The sequence below is a fragment of the Suricata suricatta genome, chromosome 10, assembly GCF_006229205.1.
Source record: "Suricata suricatta isolate VVHF042 chromosome 10, meerkat_22Aug2017_6uvM2_HiC, whole genome shotgun sequence".
Taxonomy (NCBI): domain Eukaryota; kingdom Metazoa; phylum Chordata; class Mammalia; order Carnivora; family Herpestidae; genus Suricata; species Suricata suricatta.
The window spans coordinates 67,323,228-67,349,578 of NC_043709.1; the positions used below are offsets into that span (position 1 = coordinate 67,323,228).

General features: G+C 34.6%; 1 protein-coding gene across 2 annotated transcripts in view; it reads right to left on the bottom strand.

Annotated features, from left to right (window-relative positions):
* ARID2 (AT-rich interaction domain 2) overlaps positions 1-25,770 on the bottom strand; it is a 166,560-nt gene extending 140,790 nt beyond the window's left edge. For both annotated transcript variants that reach the window (XM_029953569.1, XM_029953568.1), the window contains exons 1-2: positions 25,719-25,770; positions 25,521-25,618 (exon numbers count right to left, since the gene is read on the bottom strand). In XM_029953569.1, coding sequence (XP_029809429.1) covers positions 25,521-25,618; positions 25,719-25,727 — 107 coding nt within the window. In that variant the 5' untranslated portion in view covers positions 25,728-25,770. The remainder of the gene's footprint in view (positions 1-25,520; positions 25,619-25,718) is intronic.
* Positions 25,771-26,351: the final 581 nt, after the last annotated feature.

Below are 26,351 nucleotides of genomic sequence, written 5' to 3' on the forward strand. Positions count from 1 at the left end.
TCAGGTCATGCTCTCACAGTCCAGTCCGTGGGTTCGAGCCTCCCATCAGGCTCTGTGCTGACAACTCAGAGCCTGGAGCCTGCTTCAGATTCTGTGTCTTCCTCTCTCTCCACCCCTCCCTCGCTCACACTCTGTCTCTCTCTCTCAAAAACAAATAAACATTAAAAAAAAATCTTTTAATTCAGCAGCATCTCAGGATGATAAAAGAATAACAAACATGGAGGGGGAAAAAGGAAATATTTGATAACAACTAATAAAGGGAGAGGAGACAAACACCCAAACCCACATTCACACTAACAAGCACAGAAAATAACTTCTGAAGTGGAACTAAATGAAAGAAGAATTTTTAACATTCATGGTGTATAGGCTTAGAGAAACATGTAGTAGATGTATAAAGCAAGAATAAGCAGTTAAGAGCAAAGAAGATACTGAATGTAATAACTGAATAATAAATTTTAAAATGGTTTGGATAACAGAATGGATAGAACCGAAGTACAATGTAGTAATCTTTAAGTCTAAGTCAAGGAAATGTTCCAGAGAACAGCAGAATGAGATAAAAAGATGAATACTAAAATTTAAAGTTATAGTGATCTAGAGAGGGATGACTGAGTGGCTCAGATGGTTAAGCACTCTGACTCTTGGTTTTGGCTCAGGTCATGATCTTACAGTTTGGGGGTTAAGCCATGTCAGGCTCTGTGGTGACAGTGCAGAGTCTGCTTAGGATCTTTCTCTCCCTCTTCCTCTGCTCCTCCCTGGCTTGCTCTCTCTCTCTCAAAAAATAAATAAATAAACATTTAAATAAAAGGGATCTACTATAAGTAGTATCAGTATCAATATCTACCTAATAGTTAATTCCATAACCACAGAAAAGAATAAATGAAGGGGGAAATTTTGAAAAAATAATGGCCAAGAATTTCACAAACTCAATAGGAGATCTCAGACTGAAATAACTTATAGTGCTAAGAATATAAGAAAAAGCCTATACCTAAACATACTAGAGTGAAAGCTAGGCCTTTCCAAAACAAAAACAAAACAAAATAAATTACTTAAAAGCTTCCAACAGGGGGAAGAAAAGGGATCACATACAAAAGAACAAGATCAAATATCAGACTTTTCACAAGCAATAAACACCAGGCCAACAAGAGGACAATGAAATCTTACCCTCAAAATAATAATAAGAAAAAAAAACCCTCATACTTAGAATTTTATATCAAAGAGAATTATCACTTAAGTGTGAGTGATAGATAAAGGTATTCTAGGCATATAACCTCTCAAAGTTTGCCACAAAAGAACCTCTTTCAAAGCTTCTGAAAAATGGAAACTGGCAGGATGAGAAATGAATGCCAAATAAAAGCAATAAAATATGGAAGTAAGAAAAAGTTTTAGAAGATTTACATTTTTTAAAAAGGAAATATATTTTTTTTAATTTTATTTATTTTTGAGAGAGAGAGAGAGACAGCATGAGCAGGGGAGGGTCAGAGAGAGAGGGAGACACAGAATCTGAAGACAGGCTCCAGACTCTGAGCTAGCTGTCAGCACAGAGCCCGATGTAGGGCTCGAACCCATGAACCATGAGATCATGGCCTGAGCTGAAGCCGGATGCTCAACCAACTGAGCCACCAAGGTGCCCCAATAAAAAAGTATATTTTTAAAAAGCATATTCATAAAAATAAGTAATTAAAATATCACATCAACCTATTCCAACAAAATAGGGGTGCCAAGGGGAGAGTATGCTAAGGTTCTTGGTAGGAAAAGGAGAGGACATAGAGATTAAATTCAGATACTGAAGGGATAAAATATAAAATGGTAGAGATACACCTAAATATAACAATAATCACATTAAATATAAATGGATTAAATTCAAAAGATATAAACATAAAACCAAGATTCAACAAAAATAAGAAATAAAGGGAAAAGAAAAGTATTTGAAAAATAAGAACCAAAAGAAAGCCACCATTAATATCAAAAGAATTAAACTTCAAGGTGGGGACCCATAAGACACAAGTAGATATGTAGTGGTAAAAAGATAAAATGAATATGAATATGCAGCCTCAATGTACATGAAGCAACAACTGAAAATTTTAGTGCACAAGCAGGAGACAATTCTAACTGGACGTTTTTACATGCCTTTGATAAAGTGTGAAGCCGTAAAAAAAAGAGCAACGACTTGAAAGATTTGAAATATACCACCTTGAAAGGCTGGCGACATAAATGACATTACAACATAGAATATATTCTTTTTGAGCTTACATAGAACATTCATAAAAAGCAATCACATAATAAACCACAAAAGGTACCTTATTACACACAGCCCACCAATCAAAATATAGGCTGTGTTCACAAATTTTAAAGTTATAAAATTAAAACCAAAATAAAGAAGATAACCAAAAGAAAACTTTAAAAATCTTTTACCTGGATTTAATCTGTGGATTAAAGAGCAGAAAATTCTATATATAATACTTAGTAGAGGATGACAAAACACATGTCAAAAGATGTGAAATTTGGCTAGGTCTTAAAAAGAAATGTAAAGATTTGAAAATATTTATCAGAAAATAACAATTATAAAATAAAAAATAAAATAAGAATCATTAAAACAAGCTCCAGAATACTATCAAGTAATATCAAATACATGAAAAAATGCTTGTTTGGCTATAAAAACGTTCTAAAGTATTGTGAAAAAATTATTTCCTATTTGTTTTGCTTGGAACTCAACTTAAAATTATTACACTAAAAAAATTATCACTTATGTTCATATTTTTATATGTAAAATATTTTGAGGTCTATAAAAATTAATGTATATATCTGAATAGATGCATGTTCCTTCACTTAAGATTATTTACCAATTATCTTCACAATTTCAAAAGTTACACTAATTTAATTTTGAAACAAGACCTAAAATTTCCTAGATCATACTGTAATTTAAGTGAACTATTACATCGAGTCATTGTTTTTTCCTTTGATGGAAAAAACTACAATCAAAAGTACTCATTTTAATAAACTACTACTTGATTTTACTTTTTTGATAAACAGTCTATAACTCAAGTATCTGTATATCAAATCATATATTCCCATACATGTGTATATAAATCACTACTCAAGAAATTCAATATATACACAGACATTTTTGGGGACTGAGTGCTTCATTCAACTTAATATATTCGAAATTCTTAAACCCATAGGTTACTTATTTACAGAGAATTAAACACTTCAAGTTATTAAGTACAATCTCTTTTTGCGCTAACTCAGAAGGCACTTCAGCATCTGGAAACCTATCTCAGAATCATGAGTAACACAGACTACTGTCTACACATACACTCACACACTCTATATACCACATATAAACTATTTAAGTATATATAATCCGTGTGTGTGTTTTCTTTACCTCTTCTTTATGCAATAAAAGTTTCAGCAGACATTACCTGTTTGTGACTTTTTGGGGAATGTATGAAAGTGTCCTTTGTGGCTTGTTGCATGATCAATTTTATGAATGTTCTTCTTATGAATTTCACATTCTCATGAATGTGAAAGCTCAAAAAATACATATCCTAGCCTTCCTTGTGTGACATGATTCTGACTAATGGGATGTAAATGGAAAAGGCATGTGCTCTTAAGAGAAAGACTTCCTCTTCTCTCTTTTTATTCTGTCCTGCTAGCTAGAATGAGGAGGATCTATCCATCTATATTTGGTACCATCTCTATATGGAGCAGCCATCTATATACGGTAGCCTAAGATGGAAGCCATATATAAAGGACAGAAAAGAATGGGCTGAAGTCTTCCTTTATTTATTTTCTTTTTTTTTTTAAGTTTATTTTGAGAGAGAGAATGCAAGTGAGGTAGGGGCAGAGAGAGCAGGAGAGGGAGAATCCCAAGCAGGCTCTGCACCGTCAGCGCAGAGCTCAATACAGGGCTCAAACCCACAAACCACGGAAGCATGACCTGAGCCAACATCAAGAGTCAGATGCTTAACCAACGAGCCACTCAGATGCCCCAAACTTAATTTTATTTTAGAGATATTTTAGAGATAGAGCATGTACAGGAAAAAGGGAAAGACAGAGACAGAGAAAATGAATCTTAAGCAGACTCCATGCTCAGCATGGAACCTGATGCATGGGGCTTGATCCTGCGACCAGTCAAAATCAAAAGTTGGGGCACTCAACTGACTGAGGCACCCAAGCACCCCTGAAGGCTCCCTTTAGAGGTACCTTATTAGTCCTGGACTATTTATGTTTGCACCATTATATTCTAGAGAAACTTATGCCATGTGTAAGCCACTGTTATTTTAATGTGTATAAAAGAAATGAAACCAGTATGCAAATACCATTTGGAACATCAATTGTCTATCTCGTAGAGTATTAGAAAATCTAAGAAGTTGGATGCATCTACCCTGACTTAATGAAATATCCTCAAAGTTTGTGTTCCCTATTAATAACTTCCTAATATATACCCAATTATTTTTCTTTTACTTTTTTCTCAAGAAAGGAGTATGTGCTATGCTAAGACAGAATGTAAGCTTTCTGCTTACATAGATTCCAGAAAACCAAAAGTTGGGTTGTCCAGAAGGATCACTTTGTCCATGAAAATATAGTTCTTCATGAGGAACTGATAAATGGAAATTCATTATTGTGATCTTTGTATAATCACTTAAAGGACTATATTAGAAAAATACTGCATAGAAAATATATTTTTCATTGGATGTCCTTGCTAATAATTAACTGAAAGAACTACACTGGCTATTTAAATTCAAGAATATAAGATAATTCAAAAACATAGAGGTCTAATTGAAATGCCTTCTCATACTGCATTTCAGAGGACAAAAGGAAGAATCTGCAATGAAGTATCAAAGCCTAATCCTGACAACTCTCCATACTACATATTTGCTAATTCACTTATCAAGGTTCATAAACTATAGAGTTTAAAAGACTCCTCTCTCAAGGCCCCCTCTTCTGCCTTAATATAATAACTGCATCTTAAATCAAAGCCATTAAAACTTGGCATCTCTTTTTCAACCAAGCTATCTGTGATTAATCATGTTTCCCAAGCATCCCAGAAATGGGAAAGCAATGGGCTTTCACATCTATCTTAGTAACTAGTTAAGCATTTTTCAAGACTATTCCAGCTGGGTCTATTTTATCTAGCAAGTTTTTTGCCGAGAGCAGCATTTTCTAAACTTCACAGTACTCCTGGAAGTAAATATGCATGCTCGAGGCTGGTAGGCCAAGAGTAGAAGGGATGGGACAATATGTGCTCAATGTGTTTTGAAAATTCCATAGACAGTCACAAGACACATTATAAGCCCATTAGTTTTGAAAAGTGTTACAGAAAAGAACCATGTTTAGCTCTTCTAACCAAGTTTCCAAACTGTATTTAAGTCAGAACGCTTTTTCCCATAGCCCATGTAATGAACAGTTTGAGAATACTGGCCTGAGGACCTTGGTGAAAACAACCAGTCCTCAGCCAATCATACCAAACTATGCAATGAAAGAATAGTTGGTATTACTTCAAGAGTGTAGACTCCTTCTCCTCATAATAATGACACAAAGGGCTGAATTGAGCCCTCCTTAACTCAGGCTGCAGTATGAAGGCTGACTCCTCCCTGCTGGGCAGCAAGGAGAATATTCCTGAATTTTCTCTGAATACCATCAGGAGACTCCATTATTTTGTCCATGTTACAACTTCCTTTGCTTTTACAGGCAAAAGTAAAACCATTCCTTAGATGTTACAGGTAAAGAAGCACAGAAAAAATAACCTTTGTTCTAAATGCTGGATTATCATCATTTGGGAATATCAGTCTTCTCTTTTACTTGTAGTCAGAATGTTGCTCAGTTACGTATTTCTTCACATACTAACATGAGTTAGAGTGGAGGCAATTTTTACTAGCCCTAACCTTTGTGATCACTTTTTAAAAATCACTTACAAATGAATACAGAAATGTTCAAACCAAAGCAAAGCAGTTTACTGTCAAAATAAGACTCAAAATAATTACAAAGCACTTTCAGGAGAATTTTGAGAAGATACGATCCTATGCACAACCCACCAGACCATTTTCCTCAGTCCTAAGGACTCTTTCCAAAAGAATCTCTTTTTCTTAATCACACATACTAGTCATACAAATGTTTGTTCAAGAATACCTTACAATAGAAAACATTCTAAAGAATTCATCTGTCTTCAGTTCAGTCTGTTTTTGTCATGAGTATATCTACTTATCCCCACTAGACCTTGTCTCACATGGTTTTAGAAAAATAGAAAGGAAAACATTGTTAAATTATTTAAGCAAACAGAAGTGCTAAGTTCCAGAGCTTACGGGGGGCGGGGGGGGGGGGGGGGGGAAGTCTGAGAAGAAGTTATAAAAAGTTCCTTCTAGCACAGAGATAGAAGGTAAAGTGAATTTATATATAAACTGAATCTACATATAATCTAAAATCTTACATGACTGTAAACTAGTAATAATGGAACTACACTCCAATAAATAAAATGAAGTGCAGCAACAGTCACTTTATCAAATTTGCCAGCAACTGTAATTCTCTATTAATCTGCTCTTCTGTAAATTGACAGTCCAATGAAAACTGGTATTTATCACAATAACCCTAAAGATACTACTGCAAGATTCTGAAGTACTTTCTGAATATGACTTCATGGGCTATTTTTTTAAGAAGTAAAAAGTTTGCCAAAGAAAACATAAACACTCATTTAAAAAGATAAATGAATCCCCATGTTCACTGCACCATTATTTACAATAGCCAAGACATGGAAACCACTTAAATGTCCATCAATGGACAAAACGAGAATGCAAATAAATGTGGTATACAAACACAATATTACCCAGCTATAAAAAAATATCAAATCTTGCCATTTGCGACAGTATGGATGAACCTTGAGGGCATTATGCTAAATGAAACGTCAGGCAGAAAGATAAATACATATGATCTCATTTATATGTGTAATCTAAAAAATAAAAAAACAAAACATGCCCTGAGCTCATGCATATAGCAAATTCACTGGGGCTTGCCTGAGGAGACAGAGTGGAGGATGGGCAAAATGAGTAAAGGGAATCAAAAGGTATAAATTTCCAGTTATAAAACTGGAAGTCATGGGGATGTGATGGACAGCACAGTAACTATAGTTAATAAAACTGTATTACATATGGGAGAGTAGCTAAGAGAGTGGATCTTGAAAGTTCTAATCAGAAGAAAGAAATAACTATGTATGGTAACAGATGTTAGCTAGACTTAATTGTGGTAATCATTTTACAATATACACAAATATCAAACCATTACACTGTGTATCTCAAACTAATATGTTAATTATACCTCAATTTAAAAATAGTGAAAAAAAAGTAATTCACATTTATCTGAATACTCAATAAAAATAATATTTCACTCGGGCACCAGGGTGGCTCCGTAGGTTAAGCATCTGACTCTTGATTTTGGCTCAGGTCATGATCAGGTTGGTGGGCTGGTTTGAGCCGCACATCGGGCTCCGTGCTGACAAGTGTGGAGCCAGCTTGGGATGGTCTCTCCCTCCCTTTCAGCCCCTCCCCACCTCTCTCTCTCAAAATAAATAAAAATAAACTTAAAAAAATAATATCCTTTTTTCTGATCAAACCAGACAGGTGTGTTTGCCATTCCTGTCACCACTTTCGCCTCTCTGAAATCTATCCCACACACCAGCACTAAGACTAATTCCCCAAATATCATCAAGAATCTGTTCTGAGACAGAACAAGTAAATAATACAAATCTCACACCCTCACTATATACAGAATAATAAAGGTCAAACATCTTGATCTGATTTTCAAAATCCTCCATGATATGCTACCAAATCTTGGTCTCCATCTTACCTTCCCCCAATCACATACACAAACCTCCATGGGAGCAGGGTTCATTAATATAATTAAAATACATTACGCATTACCCTAATTTACTCTTTTCCTCATACCTAAAAAGTCCTCCATCTTTCTTTTTTCTTTTCTATCTGAATCCAACTGGTCTTTAGATGCCAAGCTTGAGACCTCTTCCATAAGCTCCTTCCTACCCTCAAATAAAAGAGATTTCTTTCTTTCCTTATTTCCAGTGACCCACTGCAGTGTTCATTCATTGATTCCATTAGCCACACATTAACTCCTATATTCTAATAATCATTGTGTTATGATGATACAAAGATAATGATACAAAGATATACAAAAATAAGTCCTTACTTACTTGAGCTCAAAGTGCAATATGGGAGACTGACTTGAAAGAAATATATAACAGTAGTGTGTATACTAGAGGTATAGACGGGTGGAAAAGTAGGATCATAAGGATCACTTCAAGCCATTTGGGAAGATAAGAAAGGGCTTGTCAGAGAAGGTGACGTTTATGTTAAGTTTCAAAGACGGGTAGGAGTTATGTCAGGCAAAAAAGAAGGGAAAGGAACTCCAGGCAGAGAAAACAGCACATGCAAAGGCAGAGAGGCGAGAAAAACTTGGCATGTTTAGACCACTATAAATAGATGAGCATGGCTGGAGTTCAGAGCACATTAACTAAGACTACCAACACTTACTGGCTTCCCATTCACCAAGCCTTAAATGAAAAAAATGTGGTATCTCTTAAAAGAATGTGCAGGAATATGGCACCTAATTGGTTGGCACAATTAATTCAAACAAAACAAGCAGTACTGAGCACTTATTATGAACTATGTACTTAAGGCAGAGAACTAAAGAGCACAGGTCTTGCTCTGAGGATGCTAACATTTTAGCAGGAGAGACAGCCAGCTTTTGGTAGACAGATTTTAAGGTTCAACCAATCCTTATGACAAAAGACTAGAACATGCTAAGACGTTAATTGTGCTCAATATTTTTCCCTTCTTTGTATTTTCTAGATTGTGTACAATGAGCAAGTGTTAGTATACTTTGATAATTATGGAAAATAGCTTATAACTGAAGTAGTACAAAACTTAACACCCAGCGAGTTCTCAGTGAGTCTCTGAGTAGGCATCTGCTAATTAAATCTAAAACTTTTAATATCAAAACTATGGCTACTTATCACCACTTTAAGAGCTATGAACCTTGTTGGTACAAAGCACCATCATTTCTCACCTGGATTATTTTATTAACTCCGTAACAGGTCCCCTTCTTTCTGCCCCTGATCACCCTTCATCTGTGTTTAACAAAGCACCCAGAGAGATCCAGACAATGACACATCATGCTCAGAATCCTCCAATGGCTTCAGTATAAGGCAAAGACCATACAAAGGCCCCACAAGATCAGCAACCAGCTCTCTATCTCTCTGATCTAATAACCTCCAACTTCCCTCTCTTTACTAACTTTAGCCACAATTACCTGTTTAACTGTTTCTAGAATACACCAGGCATGCTCCATTGCTGTTTGTTTACTCTTATCCCAGATATCCACTGGGTTTGCTCCTTCATCTCCTTTGAGTCTTTATTCAAATGTCACCCTCTATTATAAAGACTTTTTGCTGCCCACTCTATCCAAAGATGTTACACACTCTCTCCATCAAAAACTACCTACTTTATTTGCTTGACTTTTCTCCTTGCACTTATCTTATACACTGTTTTGCTTATTTGTGTACTGTTCCCTTTCCTGAGCTCCAAAGGGGAAAGATTTTCCTATTTTCATCACTGATATATGTCTAGTGCATAAAATAGTGTCCGGTAAATGATAGATGATCAATTGTTATTCAGTGAATTGAATTAACAGTATTCTGCCTAAGGGTTACAAGTTTGGTTTTCAGAGGCAGAAGACCATGATCAAATTCCAACTCTACCACTTTGCAGTTGGGTAACATTGTGTAAGTTACTTAATCTCTCTAAATCTTAGTCTCCTCATCTATAAAATGATGATAATGGTATCAATCTTACAGGATGACTTTGAAGACTGGAATAATGCAGGATGAGCACAGTGCCTTGCAAATAATAAATGTGCAATAAACATTAGCTATTACTATGACGATAATTAACATTCTTTTTTTTTTTAAACGTTTATTTTGAAAGAGAGGGAGTATGCAAGCAAGGGAGGAGCAGAGAGAGAGAATCCCAGGCAGGCCCCGTAATGTCAGTGCAGAGCCCAATGAGGTGCTTGATCTCATGAACTGCTGAGATCATGACCTGAACCAAAATCAAGAGTCAGAAGCTTAACCAACTGAGCCACCCAGGTGCCCCTGATAATGAACATTGTGACTCTCAAAATGCTTCCACTGCACTATCACATCATTTCCAACATCCATTTTTTTCCCAGAAAGAGTAGTTACTTTGCAAAATCCTTGAAATTTCACCTTATAATCAGAAACAAAATTATTACTCAGGGCCAACTCTTAACCTTACACAAGATTCTATTCTGTTGTAGTTTGTAAAGAGAAATAAGAACGATTAGTGTCTATTTTACCTAAAAATATATATTTTATGGACTATATAAAACAGCATAAAATGCCACATTTATCACAATGTTAATTTATATTCTACAATCAGAACTGACTCTTGGTACCTGTTTCATAAAACCACACAAGAAAAGGTTAAGCTTAGGGGCAGATCAATGGAATGCTATAATACTACCAATTCTATATTTTAGAATTTTTTAATTCTTTCAGAATTCCAAAATTACATTTCCCCTTTGCTGAGAGGCCCACCATACCCACCTGGTTTCTTACTAATCTCCCCAATGGCAGAGGATTTGATTCAGTTCAACTTCAATGTTTCAAAAATCAAATTAAAAGCTTTGAGAGGTACATCAACATTAAAAAAAAAAAAAAAAGTCCTTGACCCCAAGACTTTGGCAATAAAATAAGAGCAGTGAATTATAATTCGCAAAGCAAAACTCTAATCCTGACACTACTACTTATTAGCAATGGTAAAGGCTTTTTTCCTCATCTATAAAATAGGTTAATACTAACTTGTAGAACTGTAAAAGTCCAATAAGGTGAGTATTTGCAGATATAAACTATACTATAAATTGTACTGGAGCACACAAGTTCTGTCAAAAAGAAAAAAAGACACATTAAAGGATTTTTTAAAAAATATAAAAGCCACAATCTCACAGCTGCTTCAACCATTTTCATATTTTGCTTATTCCCTTCAAGTCCTTGTCTTCACATACTTTTTCATAAAGTAGTAATCATGTGCACTAGGGGAATACAATACAGCATGCCTTTTCTAGAGTCAGATGGCCTAGGTTCAAAGACTAGCTCCTGAACTTACAATGTGACCCTCGGCAAGATTCTTAAACCTTTTTGTCCTATTTTATCTTCTATAACATTGGTATAATAATAACAGTACCTATGTCATAAGGAAGTGTGAAGAAAAAATGAGTTACAGTAAACCATTTAATACCATTTGGCACATGACAAATTCAATAAACAGCTAAGAAGCAAAAAACAAAATATAAACTTGATATTCTGCTTTATAAAAAAACTTAAGATGATATCATAAAACCAAAAGTACACTATTATCTAACGTACCATATGATTCTTTTAAAAGGACTCTAGGATACTTTACATTGACTATTTTTTAAATAACTCTCCTTGCCATCCCCTTGTCTAGATATTTAATAATGTGTAACAGAATCCATCTATTGCTTCATACTTCCAGTAGAGGTCTCCATCTAAAACATAATGTACCATACTGAAAACTTTAAATTAGTATTCCTGGTTATTAAAAAATCAAATACATAAGCTTAGGTTTTTCCAAGCAAAACATTAAAAAAATAAAGAGTATTTCTGAAGTAAAAAGTAATTTTTCCCAGGGATTGTTATATGCTTTGCTATAGGCTTTCTAATAATATTTGTCTTATAAACACAAGATAGGAAGGGGAAAGAGATAAGATTGTTGATACAAATGACAAATCAAGTACATAATTATCATTACTACTGGCCAACAATTTACCTAGAGTCATCTTAATGTAAAAATAAAGGTCACAGTTTATAGTAGCAAAGAAATCTCAATCTTCTACATTTATTCCTTTTAATCAGAATAGAATAGCTAGAGTAATAAAGGAACCTCCGGCTTCTACTTTTCCCTTCCATCATTCAATAATAATGATCTTAGGCAGGCAAAACAGAAAAACATCCTTATTTCTAGCTTACCAAAAAGCAATGGTTAGACCATTTTCTTAAAATCCCTTCTATTTCTAAGAATAATGATGCCATGTATTGATAGATTAGGTAACCATAACCAATTCTAACTACATACTTCTTATTCCTATCTTTAGAAATCTAAATGTTCAGATTCCATGAGCTATACTACTAAGGCCTCTATAAAACATCACACTTGCATATAGTATCTAACGCCTACCTCAGCTTAGCTGCTTAATGTGTAAGACCTGGTATGTCCAAAACCTGACCAAGAAATTATTAAACCGTTTGCTTAAAGCTAATAAATAGTATTGCATGTATGTGTGCATGCATATGCGCACACACACATCCACTGACGTTAATCCCCATAGTTTATAAAGGGGATAGTCTAAATAAGTCACAAACCTACCAAGACTTTAATATCCAAATTAGACCTAAATCGGAGGATCAGAAATGCAATGTAAAAACCTAACATTTAATTTAGTGGTAATGGGTTTGAATGGATTCACTGAAACAAGTATGTAAGATTTCTGATTACAACTAAAGTATGAATTTGCTTTTCATTTCCACAGGGTGGATAACCTATAAAGAAGACTTCTAGACCAAAACAATCACTCCTCACCTTGAGAACATAAAAATCAAAAACAATCATGGTTTATACTAGTCTTTAACATAAAACCAAGTAATGAATTATTGTCTTATTTATTCAGTATTACCTTCCTTCTTGAATACAGATGATAAATAATTAGATTTAAGAAACTAAAACACAATGCTAGCAGATAAAGCATATGAAGGATATCTCTATATCTGACTTCTAAGTCTAACAATACTATTCATTCAATAAACAGATATGGAAATACCATGTTAGCAGAACATATAGAGTTAAGATTACATCAAGAATCCATAGCAGGCAGTATGTTAGTCAAAGAGGAAATGTTAGAAAGGTCAAATTACGGTCAGTACCAACACAAAGACACCTTCATCTTCCCAACTATTTTACAGTGGCCAATACAATTAGACAAAAGAAAATAATTAAAGGCATAAAATAACTAAAGGGATAATATTTAGGAAAGAAGTAATCCCTATTTGCAGATGACATACTAGTATATCTAAAAATTTTTTTAAATCAATAATAAAACTAATACAAACAGTAAAACAATTGAGTAATGCAGATTATAACATTAAAAAAATCAATAACTTTCATGTAAATAAATGATAGCCAATTAGAAGATTAAAATGGAAGAAAAACCACATTTATGATAGGAACAAAAATAATATACCTAAGAATAAACTTTAAAAATGTCCAAAACCTATAAGAGAAAACTTTCAGACTCTTTCATGACACGAAAGACTTCCGTTTTTCTTAGATAGTTCAACTCAGGACCATCATCTCAGTTCTCCTAAGGTAACTTACAAATTTTATGCAATTCCCGTTAAAAAAAAAATCAACAAGCTTTTTTCTGGAACTAGGAAAAACTGACACCAAAGGTGTTATGGAAAAACAAACATAAAAGAATAGCCAGGAAAACTTTATATTAAAACCCCCACAAAACTATGAGATGGGACTGGCACTACCAAATATTAAAACATGCGATGCATGGGTGGCTGAGTCTGTTAAGCGTTTGACTCCTGGTTTCGGCTCAGGTAATGAACTCCCAGTTCTGGAGTTTGAACACATTGGGCTCTGCACTGACAGCACCTGGGATTCTCTCTCCCCTCTCTCTCTGCCCCTACCCCACTTGTACTCTCTCACTCTCAAAATAAACTTAAAAAAAATGCTATGTATTCCACAATAATTAAATACAGCAAGACACCATTTTTTAATCCCTCACATCAATAAAACTTAAAAAGCTTGACAGCACATAGCAAGGCTATGGGAAATAGGCACTTTCATATACTGTGGTAGGAATGCTAAATAGTTCTTTCCCACAAAGGAAATTTGGCAATATTTAACAAACTACATACGCATTTATTCTTTGATTACTACACCAATACTCAATTTAGTAATTTGCTCCAAAGATATATCTCCAAACCTTTAAAAATAGGTTTGCATAAGCTTACTAGACTTGTAGAAGATTACTAGATTTGTAGGTTACTCATATGGCATTATTTGTTATTCTAAATATTGGAAACAACCTAAGTGCCATGTGTAGGGGACTGGCTGGATAAACCAGGATATATCCACATAATGGAATACTATGCAGCTGTTAAAAGGAATGGGACTTAATGTATTTAGGGTGATATTCAAGACACATTAAGTAAAAAAAGGCAAAATACATTCCTCATTTTAACAGAAACCGAGTGTGTGTGGGTATATACATACATACATGTGTATACCCACACACACACACACACACACACACACACACACACACACACACGTTATATATAATTTTATAAAAAAATGAGAAGGATAACCAGATGCTAAAAAACTGGTTATCAACAAAGTATAAGTGGGAAAGGAGTAGAAGAGAAAGGAAAGAGAAGGTGGTAACCTCCAAGTAGATCTTGAATTTTGATTTTATAATTTTATTGTTTTATTCAAAAATAAAAATTAACAAAAATGGTGAAAACACAAGATTGAACACAAATAAAAAATTATGAATTTTACTGTATTTTAAGGGAATAACAGTAACAGAAGAAAAAAAAGAACTCATTCACTGAGAAATTTTTAACAAGATACCAATATAGCGTCAGTCTGAACACTCAAAGAACTGCAAAGAAATCTGTAATTCTACTTAGCAAGTTTGTTGTTTGAGATGGTATGGGTGTAATAATTCCTAAATTGTACTCTCCATATTACAGACCTGACAAGATGTGTAAATACACTAGTACTGGGAACTAGAGTTCTTAATGCGGGAAAAGTAAGATACAAGATATGGAAGAAGGCAAGAAGAAACCTGTGTGCAGAGTAGCTAGATATATCAGTATGTATAGCATTGTGATTTTTTAAATTTGTATATTTATATTTAAAATAAAGAAACTTCCTAGCCCTTCCTCTGAAAGAGCCGGGAAGAAAGACAATGCTACAATTGGTATACCTGCCAACCAGATCTTGGTTTTGGAATACTATTCCAGACTAAAGAAACCCAGAACTCCCCAGAGAAATAGCTGATGCTAGAGATGGGTAAGCAAAAACACAAGTTGACCCTAGAAGATTTTAATTTTGTCAGAAAGCATGGAAGAGCTCAAAAACGGGAACATGTTAAAGGCAAAAGAGCCAGTTTGAAAGGGCTCCTACTGGCCGAACTTAAGGAGAAAATGCATAATAATAGATATTAATCCACTATATAAAATAAAAATATAATAAAGAATGAAAAATATAATAAGAATGAAAATATCTTCTTTACCATAGATTGCTAACTAAAAAATGAAGAAAGAATGATAGAGTTAGAAAATAAGCATTGTACATTCATAATAATTAACTGATTTTAGGCAAGAATCATCAATGGACATTAAAACTACTCGGTAAAAGTTTAATGGTGAGCAAGATATTTACATGCTCTCAAAGTATGTCCCCACACATTAATTATTAATTGCAAAAAAGAAAATGAAAACTTTACAGTGGAGAAACCAGGAGGACATCACCTCAAACCAAAGTTAACATCAACAATAGGACATAGTGACATTTGGTCTCCTGCCAAAAATGTCTAACCGAAATCTAATCCCGGAAATCATCAGACAAATACAAATTATAGTACAGTTGTCCCATACTGCTCTAAAATGGTAATATGATGAAAGGGTGAAGAACTGGAGCTATAACTAAATGTAATACAAGATCATGGACTGGCAGGGCTGGGGACAATTGCTATAAAAGACATCTTTGAGAAAACTGACAAAATTTTAATAAAGTCGGGATATCATACAGATTAATATGATTATATCCATGTTAAGTTTCCTGAACTTGATAATTATACTACTGTTACATTAAGAGAATGTTTTATTCTTAACATACACTCATATTTAGGAATAAAGAGCATGATATTTATGATATTAAATGATTATAAAACAGTAATAATAAAAATGTATGTATACCATCACATATAAAGAGAAAAATATAAAGCAATTGTGGCAAAATAATAACAACTGGTCAATATAAATGAAGTGTAAGCAAGAGTTCACATAGAGTAAAAAAAATTTAAATCTTTAAAAAAGAAAACATAGCAAGGAAGGAAAATGATTAGGTTTACTATTTCTCAGATTTTTCTACTACTAGATTGAATTAATGAATTGCAATGTGAGGCTACCTGGAAAAACTACTCACAAATTCAGAGGCTGGACTTTTAATGGTGTAACCTAAGAAGATAATAGAAATCATGTAAGCACACTTCGCCTATTACTTGGGAGTGCACTTGGGGTCAGACTGCTAAGGTAGGAACTTCTGTTTATGAAGGACACAGTGGTCTGATCAGAGTTCAAGTACATTGAAAATTCACTTAATCTATGAACCATTATGAAAAGTATAATCAACCTAAGCATTATTACTGATCATTTTAATTTTAAAGTACAAGTCAGGTATTTTCTACATAGAACCCTAACTAATGGTCTCTTCTCTGTCCTATTTTAACCCATAAATGTTCCTACTGGCTTCATATATGTTTCTACTAACATATTATTTATTTAAAATTAACCAATGGGCTAGGAGAGGAACAAAATCAAATTTCATCTGAAAACACTTCACCACGAATGATGTATGATTATATAATAAGTCATCTTGGTGCACAGAGCAACTGACAACTAAATCCTATAAATCAGAATTAATCAAGAACATAAGAACTCAGACAGGGGAGAATTAGATACTTGCCATATTTCACAGTAAGATGTATATTCAAGCAATAGATTCTTATACAACTTTCAATCCTGCTTCATAAGAAGTAACATTTTATTTTGGCCCCACTAAACTGCGATGAATAAAATCATTTACTGATAGGAACAAAAGGTAAATATAGCAAGAACACGGGCTATATCTGAGGATATTTAACAACTATGGATAATAAAGGGTGATAAATAAGACAATGCTTTGTTAAAGCAAATCTATCACTAGGGAATGAAACAGAAAGGCAAAAGGGAAAAAGTGTGGTCTGAAAATATGTTGAAAAAAAATACTTTTCTAACAGTCCATTATGGCTGACGCTTGAGACTGAGAGTTAGCTATAACCTATAACCCTTTTCATTTATTTTTAAAAAGTAGTCCATTTGCATTAAAAAAAATTTTTTTTTTTAAAAAGCAGTAGCCCCTTTGCTCCAAAAGAAAAGAGTTTGAGTGGTATAAAGAAATTTTTTTCTGGGCGCCTGGGTGACTCAGTCAGTTAAGCATCTGACTTCAGCTCAGGTCATGATCTCGCAGTTCATGAGTTCGAGTCCTGTGTCAGGCTCTGTGCTGACAGCTCAGAGCCTGGAGTCTGCTTAGGATTGTGTGTTTCCCTCTCTCTCTGCCCCTCCCTCACTCATGCTGCATCTCTCTCTCTCTCTCTCAAAAATAAATAAAAAGATTTTAAAAAATTTTTAAAGAAATTTTTTTCTAAGTGTTATCTTTTCTAAGATTAAAGAACTGCAATTACTTCTGAAATATGAAATGATAAAAATATCACATATGAAAATGGTTTGAAAAATAAAGAGTGCATTAAAAAACATGTTATTGTTAACATTGCTATTTTTATAGGAATTTATACAATATAAGTAAGGAATTATACAATATAATTTATACAATATAAGCAGGACGGGGACAATCAGGGCAGATGAACAAAATCCTCAAAAAGCAGAAAAGCATTCAGCAAATTCAATAAAACAAATGGCATTTCATTTGGGATGAATATCATAAAGTTCTATATAGAAAAAAAACCCCACCTAGATATTAAAGAAAACTTATTTTTAATTAATCTTTTTAAATCCAAATTATGCAAATATAGTTAAGATAAGGTTGAATTGGTAATTCATGTACCCTTTTATTTCCTTTAGCTGCACTGGAGCCCTTGTTAGCTTCTCTGGAGCCCAAAGACAAAGTAGAGGGTGTGTCCAGGCTCTGCTTAGAGATGACAGGTGCGTGCGGCATGAGCAGGTGCCCCAGACCAGATGTCATCTAGAGGTTTTATTCTGGATGTAGCCCTGGCCAATATGTTGATGCCAAGTTAAACCAGTTATCTCAGCAACTAAGTTATTTCATTACAATACTTCAATCAGCTGTTCTCAAACTTCAGCACACTTAAGAATCACCTATGGCACATTTATTAAAAACACAGTTTCAGACTATTATTATCTAAAAGCACCAATCTTAGCACCACTAAAATGGAACTAAATATTATATGTCTCATGATTCGATGAAAGCATAGCAATATCTAGTAAGTGTGCCTAAAATACTGAACTTGAATGTTCTCAAACTTTAGATCTAACTATCAGCTTTTAGGAAATAAATACAAGGGATAGAGGAACAAGTTAACTGACACTAGAAGGAAGCAGTCAACCAAAATCGAGAATTTGGTACAAACTAAAGAACAAATGACCCCCTACGTCAACAAACCTATCACATGAAAGGAAAAGAAAAAGGGAACTGTTAAAGAGATTAAGAAGATAAAACAGCCAAAATAGATTCAGCCCCACCACAAAATCTCCTGCAGTAAGTTGGGGTGGACCCTGCCAACACTGACTTAAAAACTACTGGAATTATGGATCTATCATTCTGGGACAACAATCAGAATGTGATAGCTATTCCTAGATATCACCGAGATTATAGTTCCAGCAACAGGTTATTGCAATGTACTTAGAAGGGTACATATCCTGCAGAAATGGATTAACTTCCACTTCACAACATAATGAATATGCAGAAAGTATCCAAGCACAAATGACATTTCTTTATATTCTGAACCAGAGGAGGGGCAAGATGGTGGAGACGTAGGGAGCTCTGTAATTTTTGCCCACCCGCATCTGTATTCTGAACCAAAATATGTTAGACTCTTATTTTAGTAACACAGTTCTTGCAAGGCTTAATGAAATTCACAGGTAATCCGAATATTACTGAGAGTAACAATTTATTCTAGGCTCCCCAAAAATTTTATTTTCAAGTGAATGCATCAATAAATTTTATGACAGGTAACCAATACCAATTATCAAGCAAAAAATATGCATTTTTGTGCCCTTCTGAATAAACTGCATCAATTTGCCTAGTTTCCTTGGTTCTACTATGGATAAACTGTACCAACCAGGTTATTTAAATTCAAAAGCCAGTATTTTTGCTTTTTGTAAAAATTGTGCTTATAACTTCAAGTCATAAAATATTTGAACATAATCTTTAACACTAACACCCTCATCTTTAACTCCAGTAAGTTTGGTCCTTAAACCAGTATGTACCTTTTTTTAATGTTTATTTTATTTTTGATAGAGACAGACAGACAGCATATGTGGGGCAGGGGCAGAAAGAGAGGGAGACAAAGAATCAGAAGCAGGCTCCCAGCTCTGAGTGCTCAGCTCTGCCTGACTCAGGGCCTGAACTCAGGAACTGCAAGATCATGACCTGAGCCAAAGTCAGGGCTTCACTGGCTGAGCCACCCAGGCACCCCAACCAACATGTACTTCTAAACAACTTTCCTCAACACTAAAATTCATGGTATGACTTCCTAGTTTTTAAAGTCATAGAACTGAAGCAAATACAAATTTTTAGGAGGACCATCACTGTATTTCAACAAAAGTAATTACTACTCCACAAAACAATGTGATCAATGATTCTTCTACAATTCTTTAGAGAGCCTTGTATGGACAAATTTAAAAACCGAATTTAAATATAAATATCCTCTTTTTAAAAAAAAAACCCTCTAGTTAGAATCATAGACAACAGGGGAAATAAAGGGCAAATAATTGCTTTTTGAGGGGCTGCTGACTGGTCAAATAAGCTAATCATAAATTCTATGGTCAAAAAGAATATTAAGATAATATGTGAACCATGGCTTAAGACTTAAAAATCTTTATCATGCCCTTGTTTTTTTGGTTTTTGTCTTTCATCACATTATAGTTTAAATAGTAGAAAAAATATTGCTATGAATCTACAAGGACAGCTTTCTTCATTCCGGACCAACTAAGGCCACTGCTTATCTCACAGGTTCAACATTTCTTCTTCTATTTGGACTGCAATTATTTCTTTACCTTTCTTTCACTAGCAATGAACACAAGACACTTTTAACGTCCCCCTATTTCAAACACTTAACAAGTACTACCACTGTAATATTGCACAGCCATTGATAAACACATGCCAAAAACAGCTCCAAAAAATTTACATTCGTATCTGTGTCTATATATACATAATTGCCTATTTCTCATTTCCTTATTATCTTCCATATTTAAAACTTCTCTTCCCTAACCCCTATTTCTTCTAGTTCATAGCTTCCCAAAATGCTCCAAAGAACCTAACAAGTATTCCTCAAACAAGAGGTTTGGAACCACACTCCTGTGATGTGTGGAAGTCTTAGGGAAACAACACTGACTATGGCTGGGGGAAAGGAGGTAATAAATTGTGTTTCTCCAAACTGTCTAGAAATCCATATGCACATTAACAAAATAAAGTCTCTAAGAAGTCCTGCAATAAAGTAACCCAAATTTAGCTTTACTGCTCAAACTCATTTGGCCTTTTGTCAAGGAAACACACTGACCCTTCAAGAAAACAGGTATTTTATAGGGCACAAATTAAGAATTTCTACTCTAATTGAACCTGAATACCAAGGAATATAGTAATGATGGTGGCGGCCAGCTTAAAGCAGAGACAGAAAATTCCACTCACTATGCCCCATATGTCCTCTAATTCCCAATTCAAACAAACCCACTTATGCCAGTAAACTTTAGTAAAGTCCATACCATGCTGGAACATGCCCACTAAAGTAGACTCCACCAAAATATTAACAAAAGACCTAAACATTTCACCTAAAAATATGTATTGAATACTTGGCTACAGACCAATGCACCTAAATTCCAATGAATTAAAATATGTATTTTTCATTCCTTTTCCAACTTTATATCACTCAGTTTAGCAACATGAATGATTCTACTAGTTATAGTGGATTTCACACACAACCAACTATGAAAATACTGAATCCACAACAGAGTACAGGTAGGTTTATAAAAGAGTGCTCCTATTTAGAAATAGACGTTTTTAGTTAAGGACAGAAAAAGTTATGTAAAAAGCCACAAACATTTTTGGGAGTTATAGTTAAGTTCCTAGGTGGTATCCTCAGTAAAATAGGTATCTTCAGTGAACGTACTATCTTAGAGTAAGAGAGATTTATTTCTACTTTGGGGCAAATTTAAGCTTTAAACATGATTTCTAAGACACAACATTCACCTAGCTGCGCTCTGATCAGTCTCACAACGTTCTCTACTTTCTATTCCTCCTTTCCGCATGTCTGCATGCCTTTTAAAATGTAACAGAGTATCAGAAGATATCAAAATCAGGTTTGCTCAAAATGAAAGGATACAGCTTACAAAATTAAATTTAAAAATGCATACACCAATGATTTATTTAAATACAGTTGTCCTTTCAATGTCTATATTACTTTTCTTTTTCTTCCTTGAAAAAAGCAAGCAATGTCTGCTTACCAGTTCTGTTTAGCAATTCACAAACTCAGAGTATAACTTTATTATAATTTTGAAGCATTCTTTCACTTAACATGAAGAGATTCATTACAAGCTTTCTCTTAAAAGAGGTAATGTATAGAATTATACAGGTAACTATAGATTACACGAGTGTATTCATTCTATTTAATTGATAGATGTAAACTCTTCCTCTTGATATAATTTAAGGGAGAGCTTTATTCACCAAGGGGGAAAAAACAGAATAAATTCACAATGCAATTGAAAATTCACTCTGGACAGGGTACCTGGGAGACTCAGTTGCTTAAGGGTCTGACTTCAGCTCAGGTCATGATCTCACAGCTTGTGAGTTCAAGCCCCACATCAGGCTCTGTGCTATCAGCTTGGAGCCTGGAGCCCGCTTCAGATTCTGTGTCTCTCTCTCTGCCCCTTACTTGCTCATTCTCTGTCTGTCTCTCTCAAAAATAAATAAACATTTAAAAAATACAAAAGAAAATTTACTCTGGTGGGCATAAATCTATAGCTAAGTTGTTGACAACTCTAAAGGTAGGTACATGTAAAAAAAATCACTTCATATTATAAGAAAATCAGTAATATATCGTTTCGTACAATAAGTTTTTTAATGTCCAAGATATTTCACCTCCTTTCCAAAAACTCAAGTTTTATAATAGAAATATCAAGTCCACCTTGACTATAGCTTTAGTAATGCTGGCATAAGCTACAAGAAAATTCTTCAACTAAGTATCTGAAATAGTTACCGAAATCTTAATACCTAGACTTCAAAATTTTAAATGGGACTAAGAGTAGTAAGTTGCCCCCCAATCTTTGCACCAAAACAAAACAAAATAAAATACAATGAGTAAACAGAACACATTGTGTGTACTGTCCATGCATTTACCTGTATGTAACTCCCAACCATATTTTAATTTCTTAAAATCATTAGTGACTAACAAACTGAATTCATAATAGACTGATTAAATGTTACAGAATGTGTGTCAGGAATACAACTTTTTGTCCAATTAACAAATACCCCTAAAGTCATTTGGATTTTTTTTTTGCACTTTAATTTTTCCAACTACAAAATGTGGGAAATATTCCCTTATCATTTTATACTTATAGGGATATCCTAATAATAAACATTTGTGGAAGAAATGGAGATGTACTGGCCAAGAAAGGAACTAAGTGGAAGCAAAATATATGTGCATCATAGAGGATTAATACTCAATTTTTAAATGGAATACTTCCACCCATTACCAGTAGGTACTAACATTTAAAACATTAAATGCCAATGTTAAAACAAATCATCAATTGCATTTTCAATTTTAGACTTTGAGAAATTTTTATACTCAATCTACAACTGAATAAATGTATACTTGATACAATCAAGCAAACTTTTAGCAGACCACTAAACTCAAGTTTCTACATTGAGTGACCGTCTATGTTTGTATCAAAACAAACATAAAAATGTTAGAATATATACATGGCCAGCATACTAGTTTGCTGTCCTTTATTTAAGTGTCTGTAATATTCTGAAGATATGTGATATCTTCATACTGACTATACCCAGCTAACAGCCATCCATCTAATTAATAATAAAATTACAAAGGAATGTTAGCAAATATTAAACTTATAGAGTAAATGAGAACTAACATGTAGTTAACAGTCTTACAATAGGTCAAATGAAAAAGCAGTTCTTATTTTAAAAAAATTATTCCACCTGTGACTTATAAAACATACTGCATTATCTGCTCATATACCAAAGAGAGACCTCACCGAGTCACTTGATTACTATTTCTTACTATGAAGAGGTACTCTTATAGTTAAGTCACAGAACTACTGTGAAAGCTTGGCATCCTGTCTGCCAGTTAAGACTTTTCAAAGGAAGGTGTAAAACCCAGCATAATACATGTCCTCTAATTACACCACTCTGGGAAAAAAATCTTTCAAGGTTGGTAGTACCCAATCTTTGACCAGCATATTTCTCTTGTATTTCTTCACAAGCCATGCAAATCTTCACATGGTTTTATTTTCCAAAACAAATGCTTCAACTTTTTTCCTAGTAGCCTAGCTACAACCCTACAAAAACAAACCTGGAGAGTGACATATGGAGGAAAAACAAGTTTAGCTAAGGACATAGTTCAAAAAGCAGCTTCTAATAGGAGCATAAAGCTCAAATTGATCTAAGAACAATGTAAAGAGTAGCAAACAACCCAGAAACTATATACTTAAAAACAGTACTTGTAAGTATAATCAGTGAATGATATTATCTCAGGATAGAAATCACTACTGGAAAGACAGTATTTACGTAACTTGCAAAAAACTGGAATTCAAGACAGTTAATTGATTGTGCTAAAACTGGTTAGTATGCATGTAAATTCTTCAGAAAAACATCTCACAAACCATATATATCATTTAATACCTTTTAGATATTAAATTTCAATCAATCTGATAAATATTAGGCGTAACTTTGAAAGGTGTTATAGTTTAAAATCCAAACAGTTCAAACAGATTACCCAAAAACCAAGACCTGTGTTAATAATACTCCTCTCAATGTTATCAATGGAAATGGGCCATAAATATAAAATTCTCTACTTCTCACCAAATTATAAATCAACAGTTTGGGGGAGTTAATTTTACTCTGTTTTTCACTTTAGACCTTTATTTAAAAATGTACCCCACACACACTGCAGTCACACACACACACACTACAGTAAATAACAACTAGCCATACTTAGTATTTTCTAGACTTCTCTGCAACTCAGTAACTATCCAAAAAGTTCTGTGAACTCTTCAGCTTCAAGCCTGAAGTCAATCTGAGATAGCCAATAGAAAGTACACCTGGGCAATTACTGCATTTCCTACTTCAGAAGGCTGAGCTTAACACAGACTATTTACATTTGGATACTGCATTTGGAGCAATGAAAAGTGCCAAACTCAAACTATGCAGAAGCTACATTAACTAAAAAAGGCTATCCCTTAATATCATTATCAAAAAGCAATAAATATGAAGAGCATTATTTTAAATAACCACCAACTAAGGATCCTCCATGAGTAAGTAAGCATTAAAAATAAAAGATGACCTCATAATAGGTTACAATATGAAAATATCCCTATCAGAAATAATAACAATAATAATAATAATAATAATAATAATAAAGCTTAATCAGGAAATACCAGAAATGTATCACATATCAATTGAATAAAAAATTTACTTTGTCATATACAGTCAAAAAAGAAAGAAAATGAAAAGTAAATCCAAATCATTGTACTCCACTTTATAATTTTCCTACATATATAATAATCCTTATGAATGTTTTTAAGTCGCTCAAAAATTCCAAAGAACTTACTCTAAAAACTCTGCTGGTCACCTAAGGCACCAACATGTTATGCAGTGAAGAAATAGCCTACTGAAAAACCACTCCGTTACACGGTTCCACCCAAGAGGTTTCATTTTTTAAGAATCTGAAAGTCAGAATTTAAAAAGGCAAAGGAGTTTCGAAGGCAAAGAAAAAATTTTCCCAAGGGATACAAAGTTTCATTAACTATCTTAACTCTTCTACTAAGCATCACCTCTCCTGCCCTTCCGTGGATATCAAGCAATCAATAACAATGTCACAAAAGAATGTTTACGAAGATGGGGGGTAGGGTGTCACCTGTAAAGATCCTGCATGAAAAAAAATATAAACAATCCTAAAATACGTGAGGAAAACTTTCACCTTCCTACAACCTCCATTTATGGATATTTGATGTTTCAGACAGAAAAAAAAGGACAGAAATTGAGAGATTGTCTGGTATGCAAGGTTTGATTGGGGGCTTTCTTTTTGCTAAAAACAAATCTCCCCTTCAGTCCCTCGATTCCAAATACTGTGGAAGAGTCACTACTACTCACCGCAAGTAATACTGTTTTAAAGCAAAGGCAGCGTTAGAACAACTTCTGGGAAAGTTGAACTCTTCAACAATTTCTCCCCACTGATTCTTCTCAGAAACCTGTTAAAAACACAGCCACACTTGTCTGAGAGTGCACCATCCAAGAAAACTCTAACCTAACTGTGAAATAAATACCCATTCTACAGAGATCTGTAGATACCTCGGGCATCAGTGGGGTTCCAGATCGATCCGTGAGAGGTCCTAAGCAAAGGCTGCTCGAATCACTGTGTTTTCATCCGAGAGCCCTGTATTTAATAGCACTTGTTTTGTTTGGGGGGCGGGAGGGGGGGGGTGGGTTTGTTTTGTTTTTGAAGCCCGGACAATAACCAATCGCAAGTCCCTCTGTCGCCCCCTTTTAAATCTCAACGCGGTCCGTTTACACTAAAAAAAAAAAAAAAAGTTCAAAAGGATCAATACTGTTCCGGACGGCGACGTCCGCAGGGTCTGGGGGGCCGGGGCCGATTCCGATCCCTCTCCCAGATCTATCCATCTCCATAGGCCCTTCTTTGAGGCCTACAGCTTCTGCCTAGCCTTGAAGCCTAAGATGGCTATTTGGAGACAGGTCCTGGTTTCTTTTGTTAGCTGTATAAACCGAGGGCGACGGGGCCGAGGCTGTGCCCCCGGCTGCCGGGATCATTTCGCAGCCGATTATCGATGTTAAACCTGCCCGCGCTAATTTTGAGTTGCACGAAAACTGCTCTCAGAGTCTGTGTGTCTCTGTGTCTCCGCCTGTGCTAGAGCGGCAGCGGCGGCAGAGCTGACGAGCGAGCGAGCCGGCGGGCGGGCGGGCGCG